General features: G+C 43.3%; 1 protein-coding gene across 5 annotated transcripts in view; it reads right to left on the bottom strand.

Moving 5' to 3' along the window:
• The window catches only part of LOC125181577 (ubiquilin-1-like), a 34,642-nt gene extending 23,057 nt beyond the window's left edge, over positions 1 to 11,585 (bottom strand). For 3 of the 5 annotated variants that reach the window (XM_066987343.1, XM_066987344.1, XM_066987346.1), the window contains exon 1: positions 11,313 to 11,585. In XM_066987343.1, coding sequence (XP_066843444.1) covers positions 11,313 to 11,471 — 159 coding nt within the window. In that variant the 5' untranslated portion in view covers positions 11,472 to 11,585. The remainder of the gene's footprint in view (positions 1 to 11,312) is intronic. The other 2 variants (XM_066987342.1, XM_066987347.1) reach the window with 1 other exon arrangement.
• Positions 11,586 to 12,169: the final 584 nt, after the last annotated feature.

Below are 12,169 nucleotides of genomic sequence, written 5' to 3'. Positions count from 1 at the left end.
CAGTATAATGACTATTGTGAATGCTGAGCTACAGCTTTGTATAATTGAATCATATCTATATTAAAAGCCCAACAGAACTGCAAAACAGTGTCAGGTCTCTTCATCAGCACCACTTGCATTCAGCACAACCTTTCAGCTTCTGAATGAGAAGATATGAACAAAAACCACCTGTTTGATGTTTCATCCACAACAGAAGACCATATAAAAATCTAGGTTACCATCTAAAATATTTTGCAAATGAATCTCCTGATTATTGTTAACAAAGATACAATCAATAACACATTAACACATCTATAGCACACTTTTTGCTGAAGGAAGAGAGTCCAGCAATTGGACTTGATGATCCTTACAGGTCCCTTCCAACTCGGGATATTCTATGATCTATGTATCTGTACTAAAAAAATCCTGAAAAACATTTTCAATACAAGTTGGTTTTCCTGTGGTTTTTTTTTGTTTGTTTTGTTTTTGTTGAAAGTTGAAGTGCCTTGCCTGGATTACCATTTCATTTTTTTTTAATTTAAAACATTTAGAGTTAACAGAAACAAATTAACTATTTTATTTTTACAGGACAGAATAATTTTTCACCTTGAGAATGTTTTTAGCAGCACTCAAACAATTTTGTTTACGCTCTCAATGACTTCCATGCCAAATATCTTCAAATTCACAAAACCCAATACTCTAACAAAACTCTGCTCTTTTGTTCAACAGTAACAGAAGAGAGCAAGCTCCACAAATTAAGTTAAAACTTATTACACCTGCTCAACTTGATCATCTCTAAAGGTTTTGACAAGCATAGGTGATGCACTCTATTGATGCCCAGTTCTGAAAAAAAAAAAGTGAGAATTCAACTTGCACTCTCATAGTTCAGCTAGTTTTAGCAAACATTTTGTCACTGAATAAAGCCAATATCTTTTCATACACATGAAGTATAACAGCTGACTAAAAAGGAGACTATTTCATACAGCCATTTTGCAGAACAGATCCATTCTTCAAACATTAACTTAAATATCTGATATTTTTATGGATATAAAGGTCCTATTTTTTTTACAGGACCCTCCTAGGCCAAATTATCCTAAGTGTAAAAAAAAAAAAAAAAAAAAGTCTTAAAACCCAAACTGTCATCTTTTGATGTTACCACTATATAATGATTCAAAAGCTTTCTGCTGCCCCACAGTATGCTACAATAGTTCCTGTTTTTGATGGCATTAGTGCCCATTCACATGACAAAATGCTGTTAAAGAAAACGAATTAAGAGATTTTCTCAATTTCTCTCAACCTTGGTTTAATATGAGACACTTCAAAATCAGATTACAGTAGGCCAAAAGAGGCCCCATGGAATTAAACATCCAACTCCCACTGAAAACAATGTAAAGCAGGCCTCTAAAACTGTGACTGCTTTGAAAATACTAGAGTTATAACCTTTATCTAGATGACAATAAAAAAAAAAAACAACAATGAAGTTCCTGACTCTTCCCAAACCAAACTCTCTTTTGAGCACAGTGTTGGGGACATTAAAGCAAGGGTTTATATCTAGAGGACAGAATTTTACAGTTCCCACAGTTTCTCAAATCACTGTTCTACTACAACATCATTTGAAAAAAAAATAAAATCTTGTTCAGAACTGTTGTTTCAAGTCATAAAATCATAGAAACATACCCTTGATGACTTAAACTTTCAACTATATATTTTAATAGGAATAGCAGTTCACTGATTTATGGATTTAAATGATAATCTTCGTTCAAATTTTAAACAGAGAATACAATTCTAACCAGATCTCCATTTGTAAATGAACAGAATCCCAACACACTGCACATACATTTACACACAATTCAGTAGATAAGTTTATTTATAATTCAGTGTAGTACAGAAAGTAGAATTTTCAGGTATATAATTAAAGAATATACTACAAACTGACAATATCTATTACTACTGAAAACTATATTTCTCACTGAAGAAAGATTCCATTAAACGGTTGAAGTTAAATAAAAACGGAGAAAACAAAATTGAAAAACATTTTCTACGGTTATATGAACGAAACTTGATTTTACTAAGTTTTCCAAATGGACATTACCCTGAAATTTTCAGATAAACGTAGGATTCTCTGCAAGAACTGCAAGCTTCTAAGATTAATATTGCATAGTTGCTATAACCAAACTCTGCTGGCTTAATAATTAAGAGTATAAAGCAAGCTATGTTATTCAGTTTTGGAGTTGCAGCTTTCATAAAATGCATAATTTGATATCTTGCAGCCTGCATATATGTTGGTGGATGGTAACTCTGAATCAATTACAACAAAATCTTCAACTCTGTAAACGCTGATATGTTCATATTAAAAGATACAGGGTAAAAAGAATAAAAGAAGAGTAAAATTGCTTTTAACATAACCTATTCCAACACCTCAGCACTCAATTCAAGTCACTCACTAAGAAAAGATTCATACATAGAAATGTATGAGTAGCCTGTAACATGACTGCTCTCTCTGTGTCTGAGTTTTACTAAACAGGTACGCTCTTTGCTGAATTAAAAACTGGCTTGACAGCCTGGCCCAGAAAGCAGTGGTGAATGGAGTGAAATCCAGCTGGCGACCAGTCATGAGTGGTGTTCCCCAGGGGGCAGTGTTGGGGCCCATCCTCTTTAATATCTTCACTGACAATTTGGATGAGGGAATTGAGTGCACCCTCAGTAAATTTGCAGATGACACCAAGTTGGGGGGAAGTATCGATCTGCCAGAGGGTAGGAAGGCCCTGCAGAGGGACCTGGATAGGTTGGACTGATGGGCAGAAGCCAGTGGGATGAGGTTCAACATGGCTAAGTGCGGGGTCCTGAACTTTGGTCACAACAACCCCATGCAACGCTACAGGCTTGGGGCAGAGTGGCTGGAAAGCTGTGCAGAGGAAAAGGATCTGGGGGTGCTGGTCAACGTTCGCCTGAACATGAGCCAGCAGAGTGCCCAGGCAGCCAAGAAGGCCAATGGCATCCTGGCTTGCATCAGCAATAGTGTAGCCAGCAGGACCAGTGTCCTGGTTTTAGCTAGGATAGAGTTTATTTTCCTCCTAGTAGCTGGTAGGGTGCTATGTTTTAGATTAGGATGAGAAGAGTGCTGATAACATGCTGATGTTTTAATTGTTGCAGAGCAGTGCTTACACCAAGCCAAGGACTTTCCGGCTTCTCGCTCTGTCCTGCCAGCGAGCAGGCTGAGGGTGCAGCAGGAGCTGGGAGGGGACAGACCCAGGACAGCTGACCCAAACTGGCCAAAGGGGTATTCCATACCATCTGACGTCATGCTAAACAATATATAGGGGTGGCTAGCCAGGGTGGGGGGCCGGCTGCTCAGGGATAGGCTGGGCATCGGTCAACGGGTGGGGAGCAATTGCATTGCGCATCACTTGTTTTGTGCGTATTATTAGTATTATATTTTCTGTCCTAATAAACTGTCTCTATCTCAACCCACAGGCTTCAGTTTTCTCGTTTCTCTCCCCCACCCCAGAGAGGGAAGGGGGAGGGTGAGCGAACGGTTGTGTGGTGTTTAGCTGCCAGCCGGGTTAAAATCACAACAGTCCTTTAGGCGCCCAACGTGGGGCACGAATGGTTGAGATAACGACAGATTTGACAAGAGTGTGTTAAAACAAACTGATGTAATGCTTATCAGAATCTTAATAGTTACTAATCACAATGCCGATTTTTGTGATCTCAAGTATGCTGTGCCTGTTTTCCGAATTCAGTTATATAGCACATGACTTACTGCATACGTTCCCTGTCGTATTACTTATCACTTCTGGGGGTTGGTACAAGGTTATTATTTTGCTGTACTGTGTAACACTGGCTTACGATATGATAAAATTACCGGCCATGAGACTAATCTGGTATTTGTACTCAGCATTGTCATCAACTCCATACTTTGGGAACCCTACCTCAGAAACTGTTAATAATTACACCTTTCATGCTTTTTCTTCAGGGAGCCAGTCTATGGAGGGGTCAGGGGAAGATGTTTTTTCCCATTTGTTCACTCTCCCTTTCTTCTCCTCCAGGCGAGTTACGGTAGCTTTCCAGAACTTTGAATATCCTTGGGATGTTCAGACCAGCATGTTCTCATTGCTATGTCTCCTGAATGCACTTCAGGTTTTGTCTAAGGTTAAACAAATACTTAAGAGTGTCATCCAGAGATCTGTCCTGAGGCAGGATAGTTATGAGTGGCAGGGAGAGTGGGAGGATATGGGCAGGCATCTAGAGCAGTGGGCACCTCCAGTGCTTTGGAAATTTACCCCCGAACAACTGAAAAATCCTAAAAAAACTGGTAGAGTGCTTGAAAAAGGTGTCATCACCCTGGCAGTACCAGACATAAAGAAATCACTGCAACATGCTGGGGCTTGGCCTATGCTTACCGAGCTGCACTCAATGCCAATATAACCCCAGTGACAGACCCAGCGGCCACTTCAACCTCTGAGACAGAGCCAGCGGCCACTCCAAGCCCTAAAACGGGCCCCAAGGCTGAGCCAGGGAAACAAACTGTACCAGTGTCGGTTGCACCCATAACCAAGATGAGAAAATGGTATATAGATTCAGGTCGTTTGGAACGCAGACAGTCTTCTGCTAGGTCTAAGTATAGAGAAGACGAGGCTGGGCCATCAGAGGAGCAGGAGGATGAAGATGAGGATGTCGAAAAAATAGCGGTATCTAGCCGAAACCTATACGAGTGTGAGCTATGAGATGTGCAAAAAGATTTCAGTTGCTGTATAGGTGAGCAGCTTGTCACCTGGCTGCTCCGGTGCTGGGACACCGGAGCCAATTGTGTGGAATTAGAGGGCAGGGAAGCCAGGCGCCTGGGATCCCTTGCTAGAAATGCAGGCATTGACAAAGCAACTGGAGATGGAGTACGACCTTACAGCCTCTGGAGGTGTCTCCTGTCAGCTGTGCAGGAAAGGTATCCCTTCAAGGAAGAACTTGTATGTCTACCAGGCAAGTGGACCACCATGGAGAAGGGAATCCAGTACCTGAGGGAATTAGCCATACGGGAGGTGATTTATGAGGACCTAGACAATGCACAAATATCCACAGATCCAGATGAAGTCCATGTGGCGGAAGTTTGTAAGGAGTGCACCATCATCATATGCCAGCTCATTGGCAATAATGGCCTGGAAAGAGGAGGAGGAACCCACAGTGGATGAAGTGGCTAAACAGCTCCGGCAGTATGAAGAAAGTCTCTCCACTTCCCTACAGGCCTGTGTCTCAGCTGTGGAGAAACTCTCTGAAGAAGTCCACCAACTTAAAGAGAGTTTATTTTCCTCCCCACCTGTACAAACCAGTGTCTCAGCTATTAGGGGTAAGCGTTCATCCGTGCAAGGAAGATAATATGGTGGGTACACACCCCACGCCACCCTGTGGTTTTACCTACGTGACCATGGAGAGGACATGAGAAAATGGGATGGAAAATCTACCGCGACCCTAGAGGGACGGGTACATGAGTTGCAAAAGAAAACAATCGGGAAAAAGGGGTTCTCTGAAAAGTTTGCTGCTCCAACTTCCCGCAGGCAGTCCTTTAAACACAGAAACGAAGATTCTGACCAGGACTAGAGGGGCCCTGCCTCCAGCCAGGGGGAGGAAAGGGACAATCGAGTTTATTGGACTGTGTGGATTCGATGGCCTGGCACGTCAGATGCACAGAAGTATAAGGCTTCAGTAGACACTGGTGCACAATGTAATCTAATGCCATCAAGCTATAAAGGGCCAGAGCCCATCCGTATTTATGGGGTGATGGGGGGATCCCAGCAGTTAACTGTATTGGAGGCTGAAGTGAGTCTAACCGGGAATGAGTGGGAAAAGCACCGTATTGTGACTGGCCCGGATGCTCCGTGCATCCTTGGCATACACTATTTGAGAAGAGGATATTTCAAGGACCCAAAAGGTTTCCAGTGGGCTTCTGGCATAGCTGCCTTAGAGACAGAGGACATGAAACAGTTGTCTACCTTGCCGGGTCTCTCAGAGGACCCTTCTGGGGATGGAAGAAGGATGGAAGGCTGCTGTATGGAGTCCTACACGACGAATTGCAGAAGCTGCTGAGGGAGAAGGTAAATCGAGTCAGTTTGCAGAAGTGAAAGCCATCCAGCTGGCTTTAGATATTGCTGAACGAGAAAAGTGGCCAGTTCTCTATCTCTATACTGATTCATGGATGGTACCAAATGCCCTGTGGGGGTGGTTACAGCAATGGCAGCAGAGCAACTGGGAGCGCAGGGGCAAACCCATCTGGGCTGCTGCATTGTGGCAAGATATTGCTGCCCGGGTAGAGAACCTGGTTGTAAAGGTATGCCATGTAGATGTTCATGTGCCCAAGAATCGGGCTACTGAAGAACATCAGAACAACCAGCAGGTGGATCAGGCTGCTAAGATTGAAGTGGCTCAGGTGGACCTGGACTGGCAACATAAGGGTGAATTATTTATAGCTCGACGGGCCCATGACACCTCAGGCCATCAAGGCAGGGATGCAACATACAGATGGGCTCGTGATCGAGGGGTGGACCTGACCATGGACACTATAGCACAGGTTATTCATGACTGTGAAACATGTGCTGCAATCAAGCAAGCCAAATGGTCAAAGCCTCTTTGGTATGGAGGACAATGGCTGAAATATAAATATGGAGAGGCCTGGCAGATTGATTACATCACACTCCCTCAAACCCGCAACGGCAAGCGCCACATACTTACAATGGTGGAAGCAACCACCGGATGGCTGGAAACATATCCTGTGCCCCATGCCAGAACCTTATATAAGAACCTTATAGACACTTGGGCCAAAGAACGTGGTATTGAGTGGGTGTATCACATTCCCTATCATGCACCAGCCTCCGGGAAAGTTGAGCGATACAATGGACTGTTAAAGACTACACTGAAAGCAATGGGTGCTGGGACATTCAAAAATTGGGATACGCATTTGGCAAAGGCCACCTGGTTAGTCAATACTAGGGGATCTGCCAACCGAGCTGGACCTGCCCCATCAAACCTGTTACATACTGTAGAAGGGGATAAAGTTCCTGTACTGCACGTAAGAAACATGCTGGGGAAGACAGTCTGGGCTACTCCTGCCTCAGGAAAAGGCAAACCCATTCGTGGGATTGCTTTTGCTCAGGGACCTGGATGCACTTGGTGGGTAATGCAAAAGAATGGGGAGGTCTGGTGTGTACCCCAAGGGGATTTAATACTGGGTGAGAATAACCCATGAGTTGAATTGCGTTATGTTAATTATTATATAATACTGTATGTCATCACTACCATGATTCCTATATGTCAATGTCCTGTTAATGGTATCACAGTAACAACTACGCAGATACTGATGAATGAATTTTGATAGAATTGGACATGCAAAGTGATGTGATGGAACGAGAACGGGCTTCAATGTATGACAATCCAACATCACACACCATCTCTTCTGCCCTGAAAGACTGCAATGACAGATGGAGCCTGAAGTCAGTCATGGACTACGCAAACTCAGTGAACATCCTATATAATGAAAATGGTGGTCAATTGGAATGTATTGGAAAGGGTGTAATCTGAGCATGACATTAATGGTATGGAATAAGGGGTAGATATATGTCCTGGTTTTAGCTAGGATAGAGTTTATTTTCCTCCTAGTAGCTGGTAGGGTGCTATGTTTTGGATTAGGATGAGAAGAGTGCTGATAACATGCTGATGTTTTAATTGTTGCAGAGCAGTGCTTACACCAAGCCAAGGACTTTCCGGCTTCTCGCTCTGTCCTGCCAGCGGGCAGGCTGGGGGGTGCAGCAGGAGCTGGGAGGGGACAGACCCAGGACAGCTGACCCAAACTGGCCAAAGGGGTATTCCATACCATCTGACGTCATGCTAAACAATATATAGGGGTGGCTAGCCAGGGTGGGGGGGCTGGCTGCTTGGGGATAGGCTGGGCATCGGTCAGCAGGTGGGGAGCAATTGCATTGCGCATCACTTGTTTTGTGCGTATTATTAGTATTATATTTTCTGTCCTAATAAACTCTCTCTATCTCAACCCACAGGCTTCAGTTTTCTTGTTTCTCTCCCCCATCCCAGAGAGGGAGGGGGGAGGGTGAGCAAATGGCTGTGTGGTGTTTAGCTGCCAGCTGGGTTAAAACCACAACAACCAGGGAGGTGATTGTCCCCCTGTACTCTGCTCTCCTGAGGCCACACCTTGAGTACTGTGTTCACTTTTGGGCCCCTCACTACAAGAAGGACATCGAGGCCCTGAAGCGCATCCAGAGAAGGGCTACAAAGCTGGTGAAGGGCCTGGAACACAAGTCCTATGAGGAGCAGTTGAGTGAACTGGTGTTGTTTAGTCTGGGGAAGAGGAGGCTCAGGGGAGACCTTATTGCTCACTATAACTACCTGAAACAAAGTTGTGGGGAGAGGGTGGTCGGCCTCTTCTCCCAGATAACCAGCGATAGGACTAGAGGGAATGGCCTCAAGTTGCACCAGGGGAGGTTTAGGTTGGAAATTAGAGGACATTTTTTCCTCAGAAAGCATAGTCAGGCATTGGAATGGGTTGCCCAGGGAGGTGATGGAGTCACTGTCCCTGGGGGTGTTTAAGGAAAGGTTGGACATGGTACTTAGGGACACGGTTTAGTGGGTGATATTGGTGGTAGAGGGATGGTTGGGACCAGATGATCTTGGAGGTCTTTTCCAACCTTAATGATTCTATGATTCTAAAAAACACACTGTTAAGTCAAACCTACTACACAAGGAATCGCACAGACTGTGTTGTCATGAATACATGAAGAAAGATAAACAGAGCTAACTGAGCTGAAGTCTCCTGTGTATTTCAAATCAGCAGGCTTATAGGTATTCATCCTTACCTATCATGAATACAAGTCTTTATACAGAACAGTGTATGGGCCTGTAAGTTCAGTATCTTCCCAAATCAAGTAAGCAAATATTTGGTCCTTATCCTAATACTGAACCAAGCTGTACCACAGAAAATAAAGACATATGGGTGACACAATCAACTCACCTCCTACAGTGGCTTGGTGCTTGACTTGTGTGTTCTTTTCCATTCTAACCTACGCATACTGCCTGTTCTGGAGGAACAGCGTAGGTCAGCAATAACAAACTATGTTGCTGAAGTCTTCAAACAGATGAAAAAATTCATCAACTTTGAACAGCTGCAAACCTGGCTTACAGTCAATGAAGCAATATAAAATACATTTTTGTAGCCCTAAATTTAGCCTCAATAACCTATTTACTTTAAAATCTTACGGTTTTGTTCTGGCAGTATCCTGAAATGACTGTAAACAAAAACAAGCCAAGTCACTAAGCCGTAATATTAGCTACAGGAACATACAGCAAAATACAAGTCATTCAGTTGTGTGGAAAAAAAAGTCCTGAACTCACCTGCAAATAAGGCAGACATTGCTGGCTTGCCTATACCAACAGAACAGTTCACTTGCTGATCCCAGATACATTTGAACAGACACTCAATTTGTTTCTTATTTGAGGCTAACATATTTTCTGGGCTAGCTCTAGAAATATCACATCTATAGTTGATGCTTATTATTAACACATTATTTTGACATTTTAAGAAAAATAGCCAATACTAGTCACACTACAGAGACTGTAAGTCCTGCAATTTTTTGTACTATCTGTAACTTGGTCTGGGAAATCAATGCAAATGGAGGGCCCACAGGGACAACAGCAGTCTTACTTCACAGTAATGGAAATTCAACTGCAAGTCTAACCTGTTAATATTACCTCAAATGGATACCAATAAAATGTTTAAAGTTTAAGATGTCTTCATTGTCTATAATTATTTTAAAGCAATACATTATATTAATCATTAATTTTTATGACTGGTTTCAATAAAGAATTACAGTTTTGTTAGCTTGTTTAACTATTTCTTCAGTTTTAAGACAACTGTCTACTAGACAAACCTGAAATTACCATTGGGATTCACATTTGAAATCGTCTTATTAAGGTTAGATACATTATAAAATTTACATCTTAAGTGAATTTGTTTATAATTCCTGCAGTACTCAGTCTTATTGCGATCAAACAGTTTTTCAGGACAAATGCGATCCTTAAGTTATATCCAGCATACGGGGTTCTTTTTTTTTGTTTTTAAGTAACTACAAAGAATTTTATAACAGCTACATCGATGCTATTCACAAGTCTATGAAGATCAGAGAAGTGAAAAAGTGCCCATTTCAGATTGAGATTGCTGGGAATACAGTGGACAAAATCAAAAGCAGACAACAATTTCAGCTTTGGTAGAAAAGCCTAGAAATTAAGCTTACAGAGTAGCAGATACCATGCAATACTGCAGCTGCCAAACGACCAGTGAAGACAAGAAGAGTAATCTCACCTATCTGGCAGGTGGAGAGCAGACCAGTGAAACATGTCTGGAACACTTATAAGCCAAATATTGGCATAAAAAAGAAAGCTTGAATCTTGAACTGCCCCAAGAGTAAAAACTTGTAAGAAACACCAGCGTTTACTGCACCTTTTCTGTTTTGTAGCCCCCAAACAAATTAAGTCTTGGTCAATATTCACATGGAAAGCCTCCAAAGAAAACATAAGTGTTGCAGGAAATAGCGTCAATGATTCAGTAGGTGCCACTGTTTCTCTTGAGCCAAAGGCATAACTGGACACTAACTTCCATAAAAACGCAGAACAAAAACCCTAACAATTCAGAGTTATCAGACCCTAAAAACTGAACAGAGAACAAGCTGTGCTATTTGTAGTGGAAGTTATATAAGGTCTGAAGACATGGCTTTTCTAAAACTGAGATGTTTGCCATAACCTACTCGCTGTTTCTAGTCAGTTTTAGATTTAAAAAAAATATATTGTCACTATATGCAATCACATACATGACAGTACTATGTTTTCTACAGTTGCACTAGTTAGCTAACAAGCCTCCTACTGTCAAACTGAGTCAGCTCAGCAGGACAACTCAGAATTTAGAAAAGAAGCTACGTCCACTTCCCAAGGCCAGCTCTCAGCATCGCAACAGGAAGAAGAGGAGTCGTGGTGGAAACAAAGCAGCAGGTTTCTTCACCACTCCCACTAGCCTCAGTTAGCAGCACACTCCGCAAGGCCGGGCCAGCCCCGGTGCTCACCCAACAGCGCCGATAACAGCTTGGATAAGATGGAGCTGCTTTGTCATCGCGAAGGACCCTCTCCACCCTACAATGCGAGAAGTAGAAACCACAGGCGAGGGCTCTTACCCCGGGCAGGGCAGGGCTGCACCCCGCCGCCCGCCTCCCCCCTCTTCCCCCGCCTCCCCCCTCTTCCCCCGCCGCCCCCCCTCTCCCCTCCCCCGCCGCCCCCAAGCCTCTCACCTGCTGGATGTTGCTGGTCTCGGACACTGCAAACTCCTCCTTCTCCTTGGGGGTCTTCACTGTGACTCTGATGATCCGCGGCTCAGCAGCAGTGGAACCCTGAGCAGAGGACTCAGGAGGAGTATGGGCCCCCACAGGGCTCTCCGCGCTCTCCGACATGACGGGTGGGGCCTAACTCGCTCAACCACGCACTTCCAAACGAGTCCTACGCGACACAACCTCACTCCCAAAGCGGCGACCAGAAACAACTCAGCTCAGTCGCGACGCACACTGATGACGCCCCAAATCAGGGAAGTTACTAGAAAGGGGAGTTGTCTCCCCAGATGTGGAGTTACCCTCCGTGCGCTTGCGCGCCAGAGGTGGTAGTTTGAAGATTTAAATCTTAAAAAGACATTTCTAAGTAGTTCCTTAAGTTTGCTTGGAAGATTTAAATTTATTTTCAGATATAGATAAATGATTTCAGTACATTGAAATTCTAAGTAGATGTATTAAAAACGTTATTATGAAGTTTACAATATTAATGTGTTGATGTCCTACATATAATTACATTATTGCTTACATATACTATAATGCACAATGACTTTGTATGAAATATCAAAGCCATGTTGTGTCCTGTATAGCTTTCATCTTTAAAAAGAAGAGGGAGAAAAACTATATACAGCCTCAGAACCTATATAAAGACAGATCATAAACTGCCTTTTGCTTCTCATACTGCCCTGCCGGTGAGGAGGCTGGGGGTGTACAAGGAGCTGGGAGGGGACAGAACCAGGACAGCTGACTCAAGCTGGCCAAAGGGATGTTCCATACCATATGACATCATGCTCAACCATAAAACTGGGAGACGTTGGCTGGGGTGG

Source organism: Anser cygnoides, chromosome W, assembly GCF_040182565.1.
Source record: "Anser cygnoides isolate HZ-2024a breed goose chromosome W, Taihu_goose_T2T_genome, whole genome shotgun sequence".
NCBI classification, from domain to species: Eukaryota; Metazoa; Chordata; class Aves; order Anseriformes; family Anatidae; genus Anser; species Anser cygnoides.
The sequence above is the reverse complement of the archived record's forward strand: the minus strand, read 5'-3'. Positions and strand labels throughout refer to the sequence as shown.